At 41.7% G+C, this 25,783-nt stretch overlaps 1 protein-coding gene and 1 long non-coding RNA gene across 5 annotated transcripts in view; one reads left to right on the top strand and one right to left on the bottom strand.

Moving 5' to 3' along the window:
• LOC112543912 (uncharacterized) overlaps positions 1 to 3,859 on the top strand; it is a 53,431-nt gene extending 49,572 nt beyond the window's left edge. For both annotated transcript variants that reach the window (XR_012902000.2, XR_003087210.3), the window contains one exon: positions 3,724 to 3,859. This is a non-coding gene — a long non-coding RNA (uncharacterized LOC112543912). The remainder of the gene's footprint in view (positions 1 to 3,723) is intronic.
• The window catches only part of RAPGEF5 (Rap guanine nucleotide exchange factor 5), a 215,368-nt gene that overhangs the window by 27,023 nt on the left and 162,562 nt on the right, over positions 1 to 25,783 (bottom strand). For all 3 annotated transcript variants that reach the window (XM_075922221.2, XM_075922220.2, XM_075922222.2), the window contains 5 exons: positions 13,072 to 13,150; positions 9,791 to 9,935; positions 6,430 to 6,527; positions 4,838 to 4,868; positions 3,859 to 3,937 (listed from right to left, as the gene is read on the bottom strand). In XM_075922221.2, the coding sequence (XP_075778336.2) occupies positions 3,859 to 3,937; positions 4,838 to 4,868; positions 6,430 to 6,527; positions 9,791 to 9,935; positions 13,072 to 13,150 (432 nt within the window). The remainder of the gene's footprint in view (positions 1 to 3,858; positions 3,938 to 4,837; positions 4,869 to 6,429; positions 6,528 to 9,790; positions 9,936 to 13,071; positions 13,151 to 25,783) is intronic.

Genomic DNA, 25,783 nt, shown 5'->3' with positions numbered 1-25,783 from the left:
CTTACCATAGTATCTTAGCAGATGTGGGGGCTATTCTCACAGCAATACAATTCAAATACAGATCTCCTTCCTAGATCAGGTTACATGACACCTGCAAAGGACTGGCCTGAAGAAGGACCAAGTGCCTGTAACATCTACTGAAGTCAAATGGACATTCAGGCACTTAACTCTCAGGATTAGATCCTAAAGCAGGGGAGGGCATAATTTTTGAAGGGAGGCTATTTCACAAATTTCCGAAATGATTGTGGGCTGCCCCAAAAGGGGTAAGGCCTTGGGCGGAGCCTTTAAATAGCAGGAGTTGAAACTGCTCCTGCCTCATTGGCAGCTCCCAAGCAATGCATTAAGAAGCTAGGGTGGAGCTGCCACAGGCTGGATGAAAGGGCTAGGTGCGCTGGTTAAGGATTTTAACTAACGAGTAATTTACTAGTTGAGTAGTTGATGGAATTTCCATCGACTACTCGAATAGTCAATAAGCACTTTTGCATTTTCCAGGGGTTCTTGTGTATTTCAAAGTGGAACCACCCGCATGAAGCCCAGAGTCAGCAGCGTGCCAGCTTTGAAATGTCTAGGGACTCATGTGCAAAGTGGAAGCACTCTCATGGAGCACAGGGTCAGCGGGAGACTCCCCAGCTGACCCTGGGCTCTGCATAGCATTTCCCCGGAACCCGGGGTTGGCTGGGCACTCCCCAGCTGACTCCAAAGCGGCAGCACTGCACAGAGCCTGAAGTACCCTCTTTTTCTCCACCTTTGCTGCCTCTATCTAGTAGAGGCAGCAGGGGGCAGGGAATCAACTAGACTATCCGATAAGCACGGATAGTCGACTAGTCCTTAACATCCTTAGGGCTGGTTTCAGCCCTCTGACAGCTTCTTGCCCAGCCTTGTCCTAAAGTAATAATCTTTCAGCTGGGCCAAGGAGAAAAAATTCAAAGGTGCATCTTGGGTCCATCTTTGGGTTTGTCAGCTCAGTTAGCGCCTCTCTTTTTTCTATTACAAAATTTCAGGCATCCAGGTTTTGAAGAACTGAAATCTTAGTCACTTGGATTGTGTTAGTAATAGAATCATAGAATCCTAGGGTTGGAAGAGATCTCAGGAGGTCATTGAGTCCAGCCCCCTGCCCAAAGCAGGACTAATGCCAACTAAATCCTCCCAACTAGGACTCTGTCAAACTGGGACTTAAAAATCTCTACAGATGGAGATTCCACCACCTCCCTTGGCAACCCGTTCCAGTACTTCACCACCCTCCTAGTGAAATAGATTTCCCTAATAATCAACTTAGACCTCCCCCACTGTAACTTGAGACCATTGCTCCTTGTTCTGCCATTTGTCACTACTGAGAACAGCCTCTCTCTATCCTCTTTGGAACCTTCCTTCAGGAAGTTGAAGGCTGCTATCAAATCCTCCTTTTGCTCTTCTATTCTGCAGACTAAATAAGCCCAAATCCCTCAGCCTCTCCTCGTAGATCATGTGCTTCAGCCCCCTAATCACCTTGGTTGTCCTCTGCTGGATTCTTTACAATTCATCCACACCTGTTCTGTGGTGGGGGGCCCAGAACTGGATGTAATACTCCATATGTGGCCTCAGCAATACCAAATAAAGGGGAATAATAACCTCTCTAGATCTGCTGGAAATGCTCTTCCTAATGTAATAGAGGAGAAACATTGCAGCAGAGATGTATAATCAGTATCTCAAAAATGACGTATTCTGTCAATGAAGCTCACTCCCAGAATGGTCTTTTTTTTTTTTTACTCAATTTGGTGTTTTATTAAACATGTTTTTTTAAAAACCTATAATTTACCCTTTTTTCCTATAGACAGACTCAGACAACAAAAGTATAAAGATGATCTTTTCTCTCCTCCACAAATGAGATTTATTTCGTCATTACTGACAGATGTATACAGCAACAGCTCTGCCTCTGCTTCACAAACCTTTACAACTGCAAGGCATTTTCATTAACTTATGCCACACTAGAGGACATTGGTCAGCAACTTTCCTTTAGTAAAAATCACAACTTTCTTGTTTTAAAACAGAGGAAAAAAGAGAACCTAAGTTTTAATCCTTAAAAAAAAATCTCATAAATTGATGTAAGAATTGTTGTTAGCCTGTCTCTGTTGCCAGGTAGTAAATCAGGCATTCATCCTGTGATTAAATCTCTCTTTGGAATAGATGCAAGTCATGAAAAAGTACACATGGACATGAACGTTATGATACCTGCTGTTAAAAAAATAGTAATTGACAGGACTGTTTGACTTCCATATGGAGAGTGCTATCGAGCCTGCCTACGATGGTTACCAGAAAAGCCAGTGATTTTCCTCTTGTCTGAAAGGTCTTCCCCTTCTCCAGGATTCTTGTCATTTTCAGGGAGACCAACAGTAAACAGAATATTTAATTTTAAATTGGGCCAATAACATCTCCCTTACTTTAAATGGATCCAGACCACCCTATATGTCAGGTACTCAAAAACTATCATCTTTATTGCCTGCCCAAACTATTTGCCACTCATATATTAAATAGCAATCTGTGGTTGCTATTACTATGGGACCATGAAAGTCTTGAGATGCCATGCGGCAACTCCTGTAAGAAATGCAGAACTGAACGCCTAGCTTACAGGAAGTAGGGTGTGGAGTAAGTTAGCTTGAAATCACCTTTGTGCTCTCCAGACCTTGGTCTGTTCCCTGAGCTGAAGGGGCCTCCAGCATAATTTAGGCCAACCTGGGGGCCTGTGTAGATTACAGTAGCCTTCCCAAGATGCCCTAGTACTGCAGCATCTACAGCCTTGTCATGTCCCATGTTGGCACACCAAGGATGGAAGTCATAGATTGTGTGCTTTAGTTCCTACTTCAAGGAAATCTTCCTCCAACTACATATGGGGCTGTGAAGGTCCCTGCACACCACTCTGGCCCTTTTACACATCATAAAGGGCCAGAGCAGGGGTGAGAATCACACTCATAATCTTTTAGAGGCTGTCTCATGGGCCTGATATCCCAACAAACCTGAACATCAAGCTAAAAGTTAGGTAGCTTAAGGTAATCCTAAAGAGCTATAAAATAGCCCTAGAGAGCACCACAGGGAAATACTTCTCTGATTAAAGAGCACAGTTAAGATTACCCTAAATGAGCATTAATTATGCTCTGATCAGAGTTGTAGAGATGTTTGGCCTGCTATTACCGTTGATGATTACTAAGTCACTCCTATAATATTTTCTAAAGCGAGGGACTTCACACTGGTGGTCTCAGATTAAGCACAAGTCTTTGTACACACTAGTTTCAGCTCACTCAACAATTTGGAGTCATGATATAATTGTCCTCACTCCTCTGAAGCTGTCAATGCATACAACTTCACTTTACTGTTGCATTACCAACAATGAAGGCAAAGTACATTTTGTAATGGATGATGTTAACGTGAAGGGGCGTGTTGCATTCCACCCGCAAATAAGTATAGGAGAAGAAGGTTGTAGCAATGGATACTGGAGTAAGGAGCCCTCAGGGGACAGGAATAATTAGCTTTTGCCATCTGGAGCCATAACAAGAGTCTGAAAATAAAGTCCGAATCCTTGCCAGCACTCCAAAGAGATACATACCTTTATTATGAGATGCTGGGGTGGTGAGGGGATGAAATAAAAAAAGAGATCACTAAGACATGATTTTACAGCTGAAACTCTGCATACAGCATCAGGTAAAAATGTATTCTCACTGCATTAGATCTTTCTTTTTTATATATTTCCAGGTTCTTATTCAGAAGCTGTAAGTTTGAAATTGAAAATGTTCCTTACAGGGAAGAATTTATGCAGAAATATTCTTGTACCAATATTTAGCGGTGTCGCATTGAGCTCTCTCTCTAAGACTTCTAACTCATACTTACTTTCCTCTGTATCATTCACGATTCCTTTGTGCTGGAGCCAGTTCTCCTTCAGACTGAATTGGTGGAAAAAGGCTTTATTCTAAGACAGAGTAAATAAATAAAAAAAGAACAATGAATGTATGTATTCCTGTCTTTACAAAGCAATAACTGCATGTAGAATGCTCTAGGTAAGTCTAGCCAAAATGTGTGTATAGGAAAACCACTCATCCATTCTTGGAAAAATAAAGTGGGAGTTGCCTTATTTAACAACGGTAAAGGTGGGGAATTCCGAAGAAGTTAGACATGTCTAGGCTAAGCAGTGAAAACATTGCAAGGGACTCTAATCATATTCACTGTTCATTTTCTAAATAGCAACTGTGAATTGGCCTAGTTAGCAATTTTTCTACTATCTCATTTTCTGCTTTCTACATTTCCAAAATAACGTTTTAAGCTTATTACACACTTCAGCTTCAGTCCAGTGAATTTCACGAGCACAGCAATTCACTGCCATGCAGCTCTTATGCTGACATCCCCTTTTTTCATCTTTTCCTTCTAGTTAAATAGGCACAAATTCACATCTCTCTCTCTGTGTCCCTGTCACAGCACAACTCCCTTTTCTCTGACTGACTACTGGACACTTGTAGTCAATGTCTTTGCTAGATTTGTGTGTGTCAGTCTTCCTGAATTCAAACCTGTATCTATCCAGCCAGGAAGAGATATGCCGTTAGGCTCCTATTGGATTCTGACAACTCAAAACATGTTGTTAAAATGCTAATAATGTCACAGCCACCTTAGGCCAGCATGCACATCTGAAAACAGATCTGTGCTGGCAGGGAAAAATAAAAGCTTTTAGCAACCTCACAGGCTTAGACTCACTGATGTGTCCTGTCATGTTTTTTGCCAATAGTAATTTTTAATTAACAGGGGAAGCCAAGAGAGGGGAGGGGAGGTAGTGAGCAAGCAATCAATGTAAAAGTCAAGTGTGCATGCCCCATATTACCTTTCTGTGAGGTGAATATTCATCCACGGTGCTGAAACAAAAGGGATAATCTGAATTATTCATTCGATCAAAAAAATTAGAACTGGATTGGCAGCCAGCCAAAAGTTTATAACATAATATAATCAGCAATAAAATTAGTGCAGAGTTCCTTCAGTGTGAGAGAAGGACACCCGGTTCCACCCAGGAAGAAGTTAGTATGTCATAGGATCAATCCTTAGCATACTGTACTAAAAGCCGTTGGGATAGATCCTAGCTTAAACTATGCAGTTTTACGTCGGTTCAGGTGTACGTTTACACAAAGTGGTTCCTGTCAAAACATCCGTTAACATATTTCAGTGCACACAGTGTAAGTGCAAATTGGTTCACTATGAACATTCACATTTTTATATGCCAATACAAGACAGACACAGACTAGTGATTAGATCAGGGAATTTGAATCAGGAATTCTGGGACCCATTTCTCTTGCTGACACTAAGGGACAAGTTCAAAGATTATATGTAAAGTTAAAACTCCTTAAAACTCAGGGCTTGTCTACATATGCAGCTATTTAGTAATAGCTATGCCTGAACAATTCCATGCGTGGACACACTTATTCTAGAACAGTTAAGCTAAATAAATGCAAGGCACTCTTGTTCTGGAATATGTGTCCCCACAACATGAAGGGGTCTGCAAGGAGGGGATGGGCCGCCCCAGGGACAAAGGGGGGCCGGAAGGAGGCGAAAGCACCCAGCACCGGAGGGGTCGGTCTGTCCCGGCCGTACTACACGCCGCCGGGGGGTTGCTTCCGGGAGTGGGGCGCAGGGCATTGCCAGGGCACGAATGCTCCCAGCCACCCGGGCGCCCCACTGATTGGCGCTTTGCTGTGTCTCTCTACTTAATTGAAACATATCAATTCAAATGTCTTTTAAAACATAATTATAGAAAACAACAAACTTGCCATACTAGTTGCAAAATAGGGTTCAGTAAAGGTTTCATGGTATTGCAAAAAGTCCCATCCCCTCACAAACAATACCGAGACCTCTATTATATTTTCTACTGCAGCCCTAGGACAGTCAGGCTGGAGCTGTCAGAGGGTGGGAGCCCTAGAGTTCAAAGTCACTGGAGAGTGGGAGAGCACGCTGGAGCTCTGAGCTGCTGCAGGCATTCCAGTGCTTTGTGCTGCGGTGAAGCTTTAACATCAGTGGATAGGAGAACCTTTTGTCTCTCCATTTTGTCAGTTATTTTTAGTAAAAGTCAGGGACAAGTCACAAGCTTCCATAAATTTCTGTTTATTGCCTGTGACCTACCTATGATTGTACTAAATACAACAGTGACAAATGGGCCATATTGTCCCACACTTCTCTATTCCGCAAACAGTCTCACTAAAATTAATGTGGGTAATTGTATAGTACCTTACTCTAGAATATGAGAAAAATTGGAATAGTCTGGTCTTTTTTAAAAGAAAAGATTACTTATGCAAGACAGCTGTTGCTTTCCTTGTATTGTAGTCATATTACTTATTCTTTTGTTTTTCTCTGTGCTAGAGAAAAATTTTAATAAAAAGTAAATTATAGTCACCAAAATGAGGGTTGACTAAAATAATCAATACTTACTGACGACGATGCATTCCAAGTATCTTTTGAAAGTCTTTTAATTCCTTCTCAAGTATGGGATATTCATATACATCATCTAACACATTTCTGTATATTGTCTGAAAAATAAAAAAGGTATCTGCACATATCTGATGACAAAGAAATATTATACATCGTATCAGCTACTTCCATCAAATCAAGCATAACCCTAATAAAATAAATTGCATAAATGTTTTAAAATGGGTTCTGTAATCTAGACTGTTCCTGTTTAAATAACCAAACTAGTCAGTGTCTGGCGGCTGTATAAATAAGCATGAAAACAGATCATACTATCATCACTCAATCAAAACAATGATAGCAATAATTATGAATCAATTGATTTTGACTACTGAAATTGGGAGTATTTTCATTTATTTTCTGCGTTTACACCCAAACATTTTCTAGTCCTAAAATCTCTCTCACAGAAATGACAAGATGCTCCTGGACTTCAATCAACAAATAAACCTTTTTTTTTTTTTTTTGCGCCACTTCCTAAATGTGATTATTCAGATCCTTTTGAGAACTTCAATTAATTTGGACCTTAGGTATAAAGATTAACATATTATAATGATTGAGACATTGAAGTCATTATACAGGTAAACCTTTTCTTTTTTGATCTTCTATTCCCATCCAGAGCTGTTGACATAGTTTTTCCTGGCTAACAAATGGAGACTATATTATCTGAAGGCCAAATGATCTGCCTAACTTTAGGAACTGTGAGCATAAATAAGTTTGGCCTGCAATTTCATATTAGAGATGTAAAATCCCATTTAATCAGCTAACCGGTTAAATGGGGGGAGAGGGGAGCCCACCTGGATCAGCCCCCAGCCCATGGGGATGCTGGCCCCGCAGGGAGCTGCTTGTTAGATGGTTCATACCCCTGTTCATATGCAATTTTTCAGATGCAATTTAGACCATTTGAATGTTAGCAGCAGAAGAGGTATTGTTATAGTGCCTCAAGCAGAGATTCGGGCCCAAATTGCCTGGCTCTGTAGACAAATACAGAACAAAGAGATAGCCTCTGCCTCTTTCAGACTTACAATACAATTATAAACCAACATTTAACACATTATAAATTCCTGTTGTGGGCATAGTTGGTGCCCCACTCCTAGCACTACTTTACACATGGAATGCCCCTGTAGCAGAAGCCCTGAAGCTTCTACTTCTATGTGCACTGCGCCAGGCCCAAGGAACTCAAATGGTAAAGAAGCCCAGAACTTTCTCTAAGATTAGTTTAGCACCGCAGGGTTCTTAAGTTTACCGCTAGTGAATCCATAACTGAAAGTGTTCCCAGCCAGATCCCCCAAAAGTGAGTTTTACTTCAGGAAAGGAGAAGGCGCTCAAGCAGTCTCCAGAAGTAGGGAATAGCTCTATCCCAACATAACATTACTATTTTAATGACAATCAAGTACAGTTGTATTTGGAAGTCACTGAGGCAGGAGAGTTGGAGCTTGTCTGAATGGTGAGTTAGTCCTTATTAGATGGATTGTTTTTGGCCAACAGGAGCGGAAAATTTTGCTGAAGGGAGGGGCAGTGAATGAAGCCTCCTCCCTCCCTCACATACCCCCGCCCTCCCTATGCTGGGGCAGAGCCACATGGAGCAGCCTGCTCAGCACACAGGCAGGGAGTCTGTCTCAGGTTGCTGCAGAGCTGCTGGCTGGGAGCCACCTAGGTAAGAATTTCCCAGCCAGAGCCTGTCTCTGGTACTCTACCCGCTTATCTCCTCCCCAACTACCTGCCCCAGGCCACCCCTCAAATAGTCTCCCCACCTCCTCCAGGTCACAACTCTCTCTCAGACCCTGCACACCCCTGCTACATCCCTCCCCCAGGCCAGAATCCTTTTCTGCACCCATACCCCTACCTGATCCTGTATCCCATTCCCCTGTCACCACCCAAACCCTCTCCACCCTCTTTCCCCCAAGTTACAACTCCATCCCAGACCCTGCATCCCTTTTTTCACACCTCCCCAAGGCCAGAATCCTCTCTTGCATCCATAACCACTCCTGGACACTCCACCCCAAACTCCTGCCCCAGATCATAACCTCCTCCTTCACCCAAACTCCCTCTCAGACCCCACACTCCTTCCTGCTCCCCAGTCCTCTATCCCAAGCTCCCTTCTACACCCCACCCACCATCCCAGACCTCGCATCTCCTCCAGAGAAGTGCAGCCCTTGACCACTTACCAAAATCTTGGTGTGGCCCCTCATTAAAAATTATTGCCCACCCCTGGGTTAACAGGTACTTGTGAACTTTTAAGTGCACACCAACAGAGTCCGCATAGGCTACTTAATGCGCAACACACTAGTGTGCTCCTAAAGTTACACTTTGCTGATGTGGACAAATGCCTCATGCAGGCAAACCTAACAATCCTTGCTCACAAGTAAGGCAGAAATTTTGGACATGTCTATAGAAGGACTTACTGCATGTCAAAGTGGAATATAAACCTACTATGCCAAAGCATACCACATACTAATGGTCTGAGTGGGCCCTGCTGCTCATCTGCACTAGGGATGTTAAAGACTAGTCGACTAGTCTTATCGGATAGTCTGTCGACTAGTCTATTTCCCTGCCCCCCCTTACTGCCTCTATGAGATAGAGATATGAGATAGAGGCAGCAAAGGGTGTGGGAGGAAGGAGTACTTCAAACTGGATCAGCTGTGCGGTGGCTGTCCCTTTAAAACGCCACCTCTGGCAGTGTAGCATGGTGCCTGGGATCAGTGGGGGACTCTGAGTCCTCCGCTGACCCTGGGCTCCATAGCTTTGAAATGCACAAGAGCCCATACTGGGGACTCTTGTACATTTCAAAGCAGGCACACACGTGCAGCCTGGAGTCAGTGGGACTTCCCGGGAGGAGTTCCGCATTCCTCCTTTGAAATGTACAAGAGCCCCCCCCACACACACACACTTCCCCCCTGCTCTTGCAGAAGTGCCTATCAACTAGTCAAGTACTCGATGGAAATTCCATCGACTACTGCATTTTAACATCCCTAATCGGCACTAAACATTCCTAGTGTGCACTGACGTATCTGTCATGCAATAAGTCCTTGTGTAGAGTGGTCCCTTCTTTCCCAAAAATGCATCAATTAGCTACCATATGAAATAATCAGTTGAAACTGAAAAATCACCAAGGCATTCAACCCCTTTTATGTAGAAGGTGACTTACTTATACTGCTTCCATCTATCTACAGAGAGAACTTATGCCCACATCACTGAACTAGTACAAAATATCTCAAAGGTAAGAAAAAATATGCCCAATACCTTTTTTGTTTGGGATTTTCAACACACATACCTGAGAATTTGTTATTTATAGCATATTATTGTGCATCAGTGATTATTACGGTACCTTTAAAAATTGCTTTAAATGTTCATCTTCATGTGACCAGTCTTTGTAGAGAGAAGTCCACTGAGATACCAGATGCAAGACTTTTCGTTTTCTACAGGGAACATCTGAATTTTCTTCCTTGCCTTGATCATTTTTAGCACAATAGGTACAAAAGGTTAAGGAACAGAAGCATCATTAAACTTTAGAAATTAAAAGAGGAAAAAGAATTGTTAGATCACGTAATCCATTCCCCTGGTAGTGCAGTACTTTTCACTATACCAGGGGTGTCCAAACTTTTTTCAAAGAGGGCCAGATTTGAAGAAGTGAACATGCGTGAGGGCCGTCCCTGCACTCTCAGCCCCAAGGCGGTGGGCCCGCGGGGTCGGAGGCGGGCGGAGAGCGCAGGGCACGCCGGCCTCACGGCGGCCTGGGGGCAGGGCGAACCCGCAGCCGAGCGGGGGAGCGGGGCTGCGGACGTGCCCTACTGGGCAGGCTCTAGGACCGCGGAGGCCATGGGCGGCGGCGGCGCGGCCGGAAGCGGGGCGCTAGGCGCACCAGTTCAAAAGAGCGCCGGGGAGCCAGGAGAGGGGGAGGAAGCGGGGGCCGTATTAAACCGGAACACGGGCCGCAATTGGCCCGCGGGCCGGACTTTGGACATGCCTGCACTATACTGTATCGTCTTAAGAATTTTATCCTCCAGCGTAGAGTGGGAAATTGAGAAGGGTTATCAAGTTTTACGAATGAAATACATTACAGAAATGTCAGCTGAGCTGCTATGCTACCTAAATATATTTCTCCTTTATAGACTGTGTACACAATTCTGTAAGAGGAAAACCAGTTTAAAAGGAATGACACAATATTGAGTCTCATATTTTTGGTGCAGCAGATGTAGATGCAAACATGATTTACTGTCAGAAGTGGGAGAAGGAATCATTCAATACAAACATGATATTTTGGAGCATAGGAATTCTTTTTGTTCACAAATATATAATTGTGTGTCAGCTGAAATCACACATTTAAAAAAAAAAAAGTAAGAGGAATCAATTTCCACCATTTCTCCTACAGTCACAATGCAAGTAAATACAACAGGAGAAAATTGCCACATCACACAATCTACTTATTTCTGTGTCTCACCTATTTTTAATTTCCTCAAGTATAAAACAATCATTTCTTTGCATACTTCTGCACCTCATCTTATAAAAACTGAAACTTGACAAATAAGCTCATTTTATAGTAACAAGCTCAATAAAACAAATAGTCCACATCATTTGGAGGTAGGTTGAACTTTTTGTTGAAAAATGTTTTTCCCATCTTTGAAGTGGGATACAGAATATATTGTACCATATCCTTAAAAGATTGGTCATTGTAGGAAATACACCACTCATTTTCTCCTTAGCACATATTAAAATCTAAAAATTATATAAAGATATGAGTATTTTTAGAAGCTCTCTATATTAGAGGATGCGCAATCTGACTAAAAGTTAAATCTAATTTTGTAAGGATATTTTGTAAATATCAGCTTAAAGCAACTTATACTTTTTTTAAATGCACTGGATTGAACTGTCCCATGGCTGCCAAGGGAGGGGGCAACTTTGATTTCCAGATGTGTTTCAAACATTATATTTTAAATTATATACATTGAAACTCTCTTAACCAGGATTCTCTGGTCCGGCACAGATGTTGCAGGAGCAGAGAGTCCCAGTGGAGGGGGCCAGTGGCACAGATTCCTGCAGGGCTGACTGGGTAGAGGGCTGCCCTCAGCAAGCTGATAGCAGGGGCATCCATTGCATGGCAGAGGGACTGCCCACTGGAGTTGGGAGACCCAGTACAAGGCTGCCTGGTGGGGCTGTAAGCACCAGTGGCTCAGTGGGGCAGAGAGCTGCAGTGCGCGACTGTAGGCGGGACCCAGAGACCCAAACATGCGGCTGCCCTGTAGAACTCGTAGCCCCAGTGTGGTGAACATGCCTGCTCTGAGGGTTCCGGAGTCTCAACATGCACAGCTGCCCTGGAAACCAGTCACATCCCGATTAGCTATACACCTATAATATTCTCTTAATACGTGTGTGTGCGCGCACACATGCGTGCATGCGTGTGCATGCAAGGGGGAGAGAAAGAAAGCAAGCCCCATTCTGGAAACTTCTTGAATTTTGAGGAAATTTCCAGTTTGAGTGTCTGTCTCTCGGTAATGGGCAGGATGCTAATTTAAACATGCCTGAATTTAGAGAAATTTCAGTTTTGAATAAAAATCCTAATATAAATTCCAAAGCTCAGGCCTTGATTTGTGTGGATTTGCATGTTTTAGGCTATAGTTCCCTTTTTTAGCATTCTAATAAGGAACACCTATAAACATATACATACTGGATAATTTATAGTTAACATTAGCATGTAAAAGCAAGATTTATCCTCCAAAACATCCAGATGGCTTTTCTTAATAAGATAAAACTTTAAATATTGTTACCCCCTTGTGGCACATTTCATTATGTGATATAATGGAAAATATGAAATGTCATTTATTGCATCATTTCCTTGATTCCAAGAAAATGATAGTCAGTGGACTATTCAAATCCATCTCAAAGATATTCCAAAGAAGTTTTGGGGATAAGACTGTTTCAGAACTTTGCGTAAAATTTTCTGTGTACTTGATTATATGGTTTTGTTACAATATTTCATTTTTCAACCCACCTAACTGGATGACACATATTTTTAAGGTGATGTCTTCCCTTTCCTTAGTGGTAGCTTGATGCTAACTTTCTGAGGGAAGAAAATGAAATGGATTGACTATTTGTGGCATCTCAACAAACTAGATATATTACCAACTAAGCAACTATTTGGATTTATAGCATATTCCTTAACCATAACTTAAAATGTCCTTATACCGGTCTCAATTTAACCTCTCTTATACATGGATTAATATTAAAGCAAACCTACTCAACACAATATTGTATAGCTAATTAGGACCAGATTGATACCTGCCATTGAGCAAACACTCATCAGGGTAAGGACATGGGATTGGTAAATGGAGTCTCTTCTACGTGGGCTAGAAACTTTTATATAGGCAAAACAAATGGTGTACAAACCACCGAATGAAGTCAGGTAAGAGATGAGACTCAGAGCCTGGAAAATCAATCTTCTGACATATCAATCAATGACACTATTTTGGTGCATGAAGGGAATCAGGGTTCAATGATACCTTTGCATAGTGTACAGTCTGAACTCTTCTGAGCCCTGGGAGGGGTTGTGACTCCTGTAGGAAATACGATGAAATCTATAAATACATCAATCTTTCAGTTAATAAAGGATATTGCCTCAGCAATGCTTGGCACAGGTCATCAGTTGTCATGAAGACCGTGTACGTGAGAAGGAAGTCATCAAGGAGGGTATCTGCAGAGAAAAAACAAAAGAATCAAAAGTCCAGTAAGTTTCAGAGGTAGGAAGGCAGATACCCAGTGGTGCTAATGTGCATGCCAGAAATATGACTTGTTAAAATATTCAGAAGATTCGAGCCCAAGAAATGTATGTGTGTGTGTATTTAGCAATTGTAAGTTTGAAATAATTCACAATATGCTGTCTTTGAGAACATGAGATCTTTATAGAGACATCATAAATGTTCAAATTACCTGTAAATCAGAGAAAACTAAATCAGGCCCTTTGGATAACACTATACATTGTAGGGTTTTAAATAAAAATTGTAAAGCTTCGTTTATAGATCTTTTCTTGCACTGAGAGATGTGAGATTTAAATGGCATTTCATCAATTTAGTAAGCTGAGTCATTTCCAAAAGAATTTATTAAAGCTTATGGCAAGGAGATGGGCATACAGAAGAATGTAATGGGCTTTTGTAGCTTTCTTTTAAGGACTGCTGGTACTATTAGTGAGCAGCATAATACTTGCAAAAACAAAACATGCTGCGATGTATAAGCAGGACTGTTACAAGTAAGACAAGAAGTAATTCTTCTGATCTATTCCTTATCAGTTAGGAGTATCTGTGTGCCACGGTTCAGGAAAGGTGTGGGCAAACTGGAGAATATTCAGAGATGAGAACAAAATGATTAAAGGTCTAGAAAACATGACCTGTGAGGGAAAATTGAAAAAATTGGGTGTGCTTAGTCTGGAGGAGAGAAGACAGAGAGAATATAACAACACTTTTCAAGTATAAAAAAGATTGTTACAAGGAGGAGGGAAAAAATGTGTCCCTTTTAACCTCTTAAGCAATGGACTTAAATTGCACCAAGGGAAATTCAGAAAATCTTGACATTAGGAAAAACTTTCTGTCATGGTGACTAGGGTCTGGAATAAATTACCTAGGGTGGTTATGGAAGCTCTGTCATTAGATATTCTTAAAAACGGGTTAGACAAACCCGTCAGGGATGGTTTAGATCAGAGGTGGGCAAATACTGGCCTGTGGGCTGTATCTGGTCTGTCAGAGTTAGCCCCTAGCAGGTCCCCACTGCTATATTTACCTGCATCTATGCAGGTATAGGCTATTGAAGCACCCACTTGGCTATGAATTGCTGTTCCTGGCCAATGGGAGCTACGGGAAGCGTTTTCCCAGTCCGCTTCAATTCTCAACATTCCCATTGGCTAGGAACAGCAATCTGCAACCAACGGGAGCGGCAATCACCAGTACCTGAGGGGAGACAGGTAATTATAGCAGCAGTGGTTCACCTGAGGCTGCAAACTGCTGCTGTTTTATTGCCCACCCTGGTTGTATGCAGTATCCTGGCCTAAAAGATCTCTCAAGGTCTCTTTCAGTCCTAAAATTCTGATTTTCTGCACCAAAAGAAAAAAAAGGAAGGACTTGGCAACAGAGGAATTACTGTTACATTAAACATAAATGGGTATCATTTCCACTCCAGCCCTCCAGAAGATTACACCTTGAGTATGGCCCTCAGGCTTTGGAGTGGGCTTTCCTAGGGCACAGCCAGAGAATAGCCATTCTACTTGGTTTAATCCCACCTGGAAAGAGCAGAGAACGCTGTACAAGACAATGTTGATTCTCTTCTCATTATCTTACATGGAAGTCTATTATGTCTGGTTTTAAATGTGGGGTAGGTGAATAGAGATGTTGTCATAGGAAACATGCATGTCTCAGAATAGTAGTCCTTATTTTACTCTCCTTCATAGTATTCTGCACTTAGACAACTGTGTGGACAAGTCTAAGAACCTTTACCAGCATTCTGCCTTTCTCATCTACTTCTGAGGACATGATTTCTGACATTAAAACTATTAAAGCAGACATTAAATGGGAGACGTTCAGAATACAGATACCCAGTTTTACTTTCTTAATTTAACATTTGTATTTACTTTTTTACGGAATGAAGAACTAAATTTGAAAAAGACTCATAACAATACAGCACAGATGCTATTTAAAAATCTGAGATGACTAGCTCAATAGATAATGAACACCAATCCTATAGTCATGGTATACAAAATATTCCTGTTGCCTTCAAAAAGTCTAACTAGATAAATGCATTTACCAGTCAGTTCAGAAACCAGTCAAGAAAGACTCATGATAAAAAGATACACATTTAAAACTACTGGCTTGTATATTAAAACTAGGGATGCAAAATAAAAAACCAACCAACCAAACAAAAAAAACAGTTAAAATAGTAAAGTAACTGCCAAAAATTGTAACATTTGCACAGTTATACATGCTGCAGTTTCTGAAGCATAAGGCATAAACTGTAGAACCTGCAGCACAGACGGCTCCATGGGAGCAGGGCTGGGAGCTGATGTGCACTGGGAGCTAGCTTATATTATATATGAACTTATACTATAAGCCAGCTCCCAGTACGTAGTGGCTCCCGGCTGCCGACCCCGCTCCTGGGGAGTCAGTTACACTGCAGGTGGCAGCCAGCTCCCTGGGAGCAGGGCCGGCAGCCAGGAGCCAGTGTGTGCCAGCGAAGAGAATCACTATAACAAAAAATGATAAGCTGATGCTTAATGGTTAACCTCAGTTAACCATGGTGACACTCTTTCATCCCTAATTAAAATCATGCAATTCTTTAGACTATATATTTTACCATTTATTAAATTTTATAGAAATTAATATTTTTGTGTAAAAAGCACATATCTCAAATAAAAAGGCATTGTACAGAGCATGCATTCTAGATAAAAGTGATATCATTCATTCTGATCCATCTCTTTTGGAAGATATAATGCAACTATTAATGTGAAAGGTGTTTTGTTTTGTTTTAAATTCTTTGGAAACTCTTATGCATGGAATCAAGAATTACACCTGATCCCATATCCTAGTTTTTTACAGTACAATTGTAAAATGATCTTTATGGAATACAAAAAATGCATTTACAACAGGTTATTTCCACAAAAGATATTATGAACAGTTATATCTACAAGCAACATGTGAATTCCTACCATGTATAAATAATGGGTTGACATTCAATCATGAAACTTTGGCGAAACTAGAATTAAGAACTGCCTATCTGAAATTTAAAAGAAATGAAATTCATATCAAAAGGCTTTTACTGGGTTAATGCAACTAAGAAAATGCTGTAAACTTTATTATACTAATTAGCAGGGTGGCAGACAGATTTTGCCAGGCTCTGTGCAAGGTGGGTTGAGGCTAACTCTGGGCCCCTGGAAGGGGTGGGGCCTTGAGCAGAAAAAGGCCTGGCTCCAGCAACGATTTAAAGGGCCCCAGGTTCCAGCTGATGCTGTTGCCCCCCGTTGTCAGCAGGCCTGCTACTCAGCACTGAAACCATTGATCTGAGATATTGTTTTAGACAGCTCCTTGTCTTGTCTGTTAGGTTCTCTAAGATCAACAACTCTATATTTTAACATTATAAAATAAATATACTGCTTATTTTGGGTAGAAATAGTGTTCAAATTGAAGAGTTATTGATGGGAAGATTTGCATTTTCTAGCCTTCACCCTTCCTCAAATAGCTTAAAATTGTTTATAATCTCTCCGTACATTTTAAAGCTTATGATTCACATCTAATCTACACACAAGAAAGTAAACACACACAGGACAGACATTCTTGCCATCGCAGTTCCATGACTTTTTCAAATGGCTGCTTGGAAATCCAATCCAATACTGTGATATAAGAACAGCCATACTCGGTCAGACCAAAGGTCCATCTAGCCCAGTATCCTGTCTGCCGACGGTGGCCAATACCAGTTGCCCCAGAGGGAGGGATCACTACAGGTAATCATTATAGGATCCCTCTCCTGTCACCCATTTCCAGATAAACAGAGCCTAGGGATACCATTCCTACCAATCCTGGCTAATAGCCAATGATGGACCTAGCCTCCATGAATCTATCTAGCTCTTTTTTGAACCCTGTTAAAGACCTAATCTTTATCACATTCTCTGGAGTTCCAGAGGTTGACTATGTGCGTAGTGAAGAAAAACTTCCTTTTGTTTGTTTTAAACCTTCTGCCTATTAATTTCATTTGGTGACCCCTAGTTCTTATGTTATGGGAACAAGTAATTAACTTTTCCTTATTCACTTATACCTGTCATGATTTTATAGATCTCTATCATATCCCCCCTTAGTCTCCTCTTTTCTAAGCTGAAAAGTCCAAGTCTTTTTAATCTCTCTTCATATGGGAGCCATTCCAAACCCCTAATCATGTTTGGTGTCCTTTTCAGAACCTTTTCCAATGCCAGATATATGCCAGATCCTCAACTAGTGTAAACTCAATGTGACCTCAATGGAACCTGGGTAATTCACACCAGTTAGGGCTCCACCCCTACTATAAAGCATCTACTTTTCTCTCCATGTACAGAAAAGATTTAGGTGGGTTGTTCCTATCTTCTAATTCCTCCCCAAAAAGGAGATATATCACTAAGCAAAACAAGTATATAGGGAGCTAGTGTGCATGGGTATGTGTAAATAAAAGCAAACTCTGAACATTGACAAGAAACATTAATAAAATAGGATTATTGCAGTGCATCTCTGCAATGCTAAGCCTCTCTAAATTGTCTCTCAACTTGTTTAGAAATTGAACCCCCTGAAGGAATATTTTTAACAAAAAGTCTACATGCTACATGTAGTCCAATAATAGATTCACTCATCTGTTAAATTACTTTAACAAGTAAGCAAAGGAAAAGTGCTTTTGACACTCAACATCCTATAACAGTAATTTAATCTAAGTACTGTACAGTAATTATATTTAAAACTCCCTACACTCAAATTCCCCAATGTATCATCATTAACTATAACTATATATTTTCTATTCAGATGTGATCTCATTTAAAATAATTTTACACAGTACACAAACTCTATGTCAGGGATCCAAGAAATAAATGCACAGCAGTGTAATATATGTAATAACAAGCTTTAGTGGAACTTGAAGCTAAATTACTTTAATCTTTGGAACTCTAACATTTGAATAAGGGCCACAACTGAGTGAACACTGCAAAAATGTTTTCAAATAACTGTTTGGATTTTGAACTAACTTACTTTCACCAGGATCATATCCTTTGTGGTTCACTTTGTGTGAAAATTTGTTTAGTTGAGTTTACTAGCATAAATGTTGGCGGAAAGCAAATGTTACTGCTGCATGCATGAGTATGAAAACAGAAGTGTGATATATGTCATATGCCTTACCAGACTAATCAAAATTAAACAAAACCATGACTGTTTTTGTAGGAAGATATGAACATCCAGCATAAAAAATATGATGTTTAAAAAAACCATGGTAGCTGGTGAAGGTTTGTCCTAGAGTCCCATCTAAGTTTATTCTTAACCAGCTAAACATGTTTAAAACATGACAACTCTTGTCCACACCAATGACAAATTAACATTTAAGATGATGTTAGTTAACATATTTTCTACTATGATGTATTTTTTCAGTCTAGACAAGGCCCAAGACAGCTCAGATAGCAAATATAAAATATCGATATGTTCGCAGTCTACAGAGAAATCCGTATTTGTAAAAAAGCTCCTTGAATACTTTTAAACAGCACAGATAACCTGCAAGCAGAAAGAGAGTCTGTCACATAAATTATTCATTGCAAAGTATTTGTTCAGCTCTACTAAGGACATTTACATGAGTACAGTTTTGAAGGAGTAAGGGTTCTAAGTGTACAACTCAGTTTGATCAAATATGAGGAGAAAGCTTTTCAGAATTTTCTAGTTGAATAAAAAAGAAGTCAATGCCAACCAAAGCACAGCTTCTTTTACAGTAATTCTACAAGCCTCTAAAAGACAAGGATACTTGACTTTGAAATATACACAACAGCTTTTAACTTTCAATCTTTCTTCTCCATAAATATATAATACCTTCAACATTTTGTATCCTGATCTTATCTGAGCTGATACCTTTCCCAGCTCTCAAAAATGTTTTCTAAGATTTTCAGCAAAGCAGTGGAAATAAAATACATACTATACATATTTGAAATGGCATGACAGACTTTTGTACAAAGAGGAACTACTTTGTTTGTACCAAAACCTATGATGCAATTTCTTTCTAATTATTTTTTAATGACTGATGACGAAAGGAAATGCTTAAATAAAACAATCTGTATGTTAATAAATAAATGCTTAAATAAAAACAATCTGTATGTTAGCTACATGACACCTGAGGTGGCTGCTTCAGTACACCTCATGGCAAGGCCAGCCCTAGTCTTATTTGTCTTCTTTCCAAGGTAAGGAATCGCAACATTTTCCATTTCTTTTCATGGGAGTGTTTTTCCAAGCCCCTGATTGTCCTCACTGCCCTTTTCAAAATCTGCAGTACAGGCAGTCCCCGGGTTACGTACAAGATAGGGACTGTAGATTTGTTCTTAAGTTGAATCTGTATGTAAGTCAGAACTGGCATCCAGATTCAGCCGCTGCTGAAACTGATCAGTTTCAACCGCAGCTGAATCTGGATGCCAGTTCTGACTTACATACAGATTCAACTTAAGAACCCCAGGCGTCCCCAAGGCAGCTGCTGCTGAAACTGATCAGCGACTGATTCCAGGAAGCCGGGGGCAGAGCAACTCTGCCTCGGGCTTCCTGTAGTCAGCCGCTGGTCAGTTTCAGCAGCGGCTGACTTGGGAACGCCTGGGGCAGAGCAGCTGGGGTGCTGCTGGGTTGCTCCAGTAGCGCCGCTCCTCGGCGCTACTGGAGCAACCCAGCAGCACCCCAGCTGCTCTGCCCCAGGCATCCTGATTCAGCGCTGCTGAAACTGACCAGCAGCGGCTGAATCAGGACGCCTGGGGCAGAGCAGCTGGGGTGCTGCCGGGTTGGTCCAGTAGCGCCGAGGAGCGGCGCTGCGGAACCAACCCAGCAGCGCCCCAGCTGCTCTACCCCAGGTGTCGTGGGAAGAAAAGCCTGGTCTGCTGGGGGGAGGGGGCACTAACTGTGCCCCCCTCCCCCAGCAGACCAGGTAGACGCGGAGCAAAGTCGTGGAAGATGCCTGCAGCGGGACAGCCCAGACGCGCCGCGGTTGTCCCGCTGCGGGCGGCCTCCGAGGCTTTGCTCCGCGTCTCCCTGGTCTGACCAGCAGACCAGGGAGACGGGGAGCAGCTTTTCTCGCCCCGGAGGACGCGGGCTGCGGGACCGCAGCTCATCTGGGCGTCCCGCCGCTCCCGTCCTCCGGGGCGAGAAAAGCCCTGTTCGTAACTGCGGATCCGACATAAGTCGGATCCGCATAACTCGGGGACTGCCTGTATCCTTTTGGAGATGGGGTGACCAATACGGCACACAAAATTCCAGGTGAGAACACAGCATTGATTTTATATCATGGCATTATAATATTTTCTGTACTATTTTTCATCCTATCCCTCATGCATCCTAACATCTTGTTTGCTCTTTTGCCTGTAGCTACACATTTAACAGGAACTGTCAACAGTGATGTCCTTTTGTTTGTCCCTTTCCCAAGTTGTTACAGAAGGAACAATAATTTGACCTTCGGTGTTTTAAAAATGTTATTTTTGGCAAAAGTGTAATGATCTATAAACTGAGTCACATAAACACAGGCCTACCGACAGGGAGAACAAAGAGGGTAGTTGCCCCTGGCCCAGAGATTCAATGGGGACTGGAGCTCCCACCCACTGGAGACTGCCCTCAGCATTGCCCCTTCTGCCGGAGGCTCCCACACCAGGGCCCAAGGTGGCTGTTGGCCCCGCTGTAAACACCATGGCTGCGTCTACAAGGGCTAAATTCTATTCTTATTTACACCAGAGCAAATCTAAAGTAACTCCACATGAAGCTTTTGTGCTGCAGTAACTCATACCTTGTGCTTTCAGGCATATTAATTTTTTTCTAGTTTTTTGTTTTCATAGACACATTATAGACAATATGCAAATATTCTAAAACTTTGGACTCATGCCATTCCCCTCATTAATTTCGTGATTCATCCTTAGGGAAGATTAATGTATTGAATTATGAAAATTATAAATTCCACAGGAAAAGCGTCATTCAGTTGTAGGTCCTCATGGAACATACATGACATTTATTTTTCATATTTCATTTACAAGTGATGAGTGTGTGTCAAATCTCAATGTCTTAATGTATTTGCTATTCCAATCAGTACTAGTTCCATTTCTGAATGAAAAGGGGTTGAGTAGGAACTTCAAGATTTGCCCCTATACAAGTCTAGAAGATTTACCCAACATTACTCAGGTCCTTAACTCAAATAATTTTTGCTTTTTGAAAAATAAAATGAAAATGAACATGAACATGCTTCATTTAAATAATTGCTTGGAGTGGGGCTGAGGCTGGGGGGAGGGGTTCATTATGCAGGTTGCCCCAGGGAGAGAAGACTACCCCAGCCTGCTCTCACTGCAACAGCTTGGTGCCAGGTGAGAAATGCCTGTCCATGGCTGCTCCAGCTCCAATGGGCACAGCTGGGTGAGGATTACATGTCCCTGGAAGATGTGGTCCAGGTTCATCTCTCCCCCTGTGCTCCCCAGCCAGAGTGAGGAATACAGCAAACGGCGCACTTTCCCCTCACTTCCTGACAAAGGGGAACAGCCAGCAATATCCCCATACAAGTCAGGGGTGGAACGTCTGGAATTTCAGCCTCCCTTCCCTCCTTAAAGGGCACCTGGGAGGTTCAAGGCTGGAGCAGTCCCAGGCAGCAGGGGAAAGGGGTGTGTAACCCTAGCCAGTCCCTTTGTCTGGTGATTCTGTCTCTTTTCTATATGGTTTTATGAGAAGCAATCCCATCCCATTTTCCTGGCACAACCAAAGCCTTACCTTGCTTTAAGTTATACAGCTGTATAGGAAATCTGGTGGTCCTAGCTCTTACCGTTTTGGAGGAATTCTTGAAAAGATAGAGGGACGGACAGATAGACAAACTCAATATACAGTAGATTATATCACCCTAATCTTGCAGAATTAGTCATTTTTTTATCCCATTTAGTGAGCCTCAATGTGTAGCTTTTACACAGATAAAAATTCTACTGAATTTAATGGGTGTTCTTCCTGGGCAGGAATTCAGGTTTCAATAGGAATAGTTAGAAATATTATTACTGTTCAGAAGCATTTTAAACTTGCTGGTCTTTTACAGCTACCATAAGACAGCTATAGCTGGGCAAATCGATCCTTGTGTTTCAGCAGAAAGGATGCTGATTACTTACTATTCTATAGGGAATAATGATTTTTGCTATTTTAAATATTCACTTATTGGGCTGAAAATATTTTACATGAGACCCGCAGCAAAGATTTTTAGACTTGCAGCGTGTTCAAGCTTGATAGATTTTTGTCACCTCTCTAACTCCCTTCCACAAAATGAGAAAAATTATAATCACGCCTCCAGGCAGAATCCATCAGTTTCTGAACATGTTTTGGTTTAGAAAATATCATGCAATGCTCTGAAACCTTTCAGCAGTGCAGATGCATGCTCAGGAAGTTGTAACTAGAAGTCAGTAAATTGATTGATCTGAAGAAATGGAAAAACAATTTCTGGGCAATTCTTTTCCATAGAAGGGTCTGAATAATTTGTAATCCCACTGTAATTTACTACATATCTACATTTGTCTCCTAATGTGAATGGTCAATGAAGAATGGTGTAGTTAGGGTTTGATATGGTCAGAGGCTGAGCATATCCTACGAAGAGCTAAGTAGTCTTAACTTCCATTGAGTTCAGCAGGTATTGAAAGCACTCAGTACTTTGCAGGATTGAACCCTACTCTAAAATCAAACAGGCTGAAAATGCTTCACTGACATAGACCCAGTATGAGGCAAAAAATGAAAATTATCTTGAGACTGAAAGGTCATTGGAAAAAGAACATCAATACATAATCTACTGAAAAGGTATTAAAATAATTACAGTAATTATGACATCTAACTACTGATTCACTGAGATTTCTATGTACAAAAATAATGAGCACATCATTTATTTCTGTTGTTAGTAGTTGAATATCAGGGCATGATGTTTAACATGTACCACCAGAATATTTTTATTATGAGATAAAAATCAGAACTTAGAACAACATATGGTCATCTTTAATTTTTTTTACATTGCTTTAAAGAATTAAAGAATTTGAAGACTTATTCAAATATATTTTGTCTGATAAGGTAAAAGATCATTTAAAGGTGCATTCCAGTTGCTATTACCATATGTATTGGAGCAGTTTCTTATTTTGCTAGAACAAGAGAAAGCCCTGAAACCACAGGCCAATGACAAATGTCAAACCTCTTTGACTTTAATGAAGTGCAATTATTTTCCAGCTAGTCTTCTTCTGTAGATTTTCTGCATGTAGGATGTGACTCCAGTGATTAATATGTAAATATAATGTTGCTTTTTGAAGTTATTACTACTACTTCTAGTAGGTTTGGAAGTATTAAGGGAGGAAAAAACCTACAGTATTCATAGTGTGATACTGTCAGTATCACTTAATATTAAATAATGTTGACTAGAACACTGGAGTTCTCCATCAATTTATAAACACTGCCATTAAACTGAATATTTTTTAAAAAATGTACTACCATGGTTACAATACAGAGAGTATTTAATCAGAACAGGAAACTTCCAAAAGATTGCAAGAAAAAATGCAGATCCCCATCTTTCACTGACTGGTTATATTAGGTCAACCAAGCTAGGTTTTCCTGGAACTATAAGTGTAATTTGACATCTATATTTGGGGCTAGCAACTCTAGTCAGGCCAACGGGACTGCATGTGTACGTGGAGAAGAGGGAATTCTGTGCCTTCCTCTCCTGCCTGCCCCCCAAAATGACCATGCCTGGGGCAAATAGAAAAGACAAAAGAATGATATGGCTCCTTTTTCCCACTGCAAGCCACTTGTCTTGCAGTGCAGGGGAGATAGGGACATGGCAATAACAGCATGGATGGATGACTTGCCCCCACTTGTTGATCCCCATGTAAATGAAGTAAACCAGCCTCAAAATTCACCAGATGGTCTCTATGAAAGTTATAAAAGTGAGTAAAGGGCAAGGTTCCAGCTTCTCACTCCTGCCTTACAGCTGGACTTCACTGGGCACTTGCCACCTCTCTGTGTCCAATCATTCAAAGAAAACCAGCCATCAGCTGCAGGGACTGTCTGGTCCTCATCAGTGACACCATGATCAGGTGCCACAGCTAGTGCCAATGCCTAAATACCATTCCAACTCTTGACTGCAGTGGCAGGGGAACGGGGGAAACAGGCAGTTGCCCCTGGGTGCCACCCTAGGGGGTACCAATTTAGTCCCCCTCCACTCCTCCTCTGCCCGCCGATGGCAGCAGGAGCCTCCTCCCTGCCCCCAGCCCAACCCTCCTCCATCTCTGCTGGCAGGTTAGTGCATGCAGGTAACCAGCCCCAAACTGGAGGCGATGGGGAAAGATGTGGTACAAGCCTCCCCCTGCCACACCCAGGGTCAGGCTCAGCTGTACGTCGGGTTCAGGGCCCCGCCGTGCAGCCATAGCGCTGAGGCGGGGAGAGGGCGCGCGGGTGCACACATTCCTCCTCTGCTTCCACTACGCCTCTGCTTGACTGTCAGTGTCTCCTCCTCACATAGCTTCTGACACACCTGGTCACAGAATCCCTTGTTACTAATAAGCACTGCTCTCTTACACACTTACTGCCTTGACTGACAGCAACCTATACAAAAAGGTAATCAACCACTTCTGCCATTACAGTACCAGTCTTGCTGATTGATACATAGTAGAGGATAAGGCTGCCATGCCATCAAATTTCCCATGGCTGCTTTCTTCCAAACTCTCCTCCACATTCTTAGCATGACGACTCCATTGGGAAGACACACAGAAAATTAGGCAAGATAACAAGCAAGGGTTCAGGACAGGATGGACAGGCTGACAGTCCAATGCACAGATCGTCATTTGTGATATTTCCTTTGCCAATACACTGGCTGCACACTGGTCCTTTCTGAGGTACTGAATGGGACTTGGCTGTCCTGCCATATTGGGTTACTTGATTCCAACAGGAAGCATGCCCAAGTAATACAAAACGAAATATACTGCAGGAAGTGCAGGTCCTCTGGTGACTGGCCCCTTCCATAGTTCACCAATGTTGAGTCAATATTTCACTTTTGGATGTGATTCCTAATAAACGTGGGGTGAGTTTATGCTGACATCCCTTTTCTTACACTAAAGAGGCCCTGTCAATGACTCATCACCCATGGACTGCAAAAAGCCAGTATTAGTCATTTGAATGGGTAAAGGTTTGTGAGGGTAAGACCCTCCTTACCAAATGCAACACTAACCTTACCTTGTAGGTTCTACTATTTCACCCTGGGCGTTTTGATTTATTAAAGTTTTCTTTGAAGTATTTGAAGTAACTTTTTTGGAACAGTAGATCCATATGCTACCATGACCCCAATCCTGCAAAGAATTATGTTGCACGTGCTTAACTTTATGCACGGTCACATAAATCTTTCCTATATTAAGGGGCTCTGTCCCAAGGAAAAACCTGCTATGGGGTAGTTTGGGAAGCTGGTATGAAAATATTCCACTACTATTTAAATTACTTATGAACATTTTGTAGAAAGCCCCAATATCCCATTAGTGTCTGTAAAAAGATTACCCACTATTACTTTGACTCTCTTAACAGCCTTTTTTCAAAGTCTGTGAAGCACAGATTCCTTGGAACAAATCAAA

The sequence above is a fragment of the Pelodiscus sinensis genome, chromosome 2, assembly GCF_052426305.1.
Source record: "Pelodiscus sinensis isolate ZL-2025 chromosome 2, ASM5242630v1, whole genome shotgun sequence".
Classification (NCBI taxonomy): Eukaryota; Metazoa; Chordata; order Testudines; family Trionychidae; genus Pelodiscus; species Pelodiscus sinensis.
This window is presented reverse-complemented; position numbering and strand designations above follow the sequence as displayed.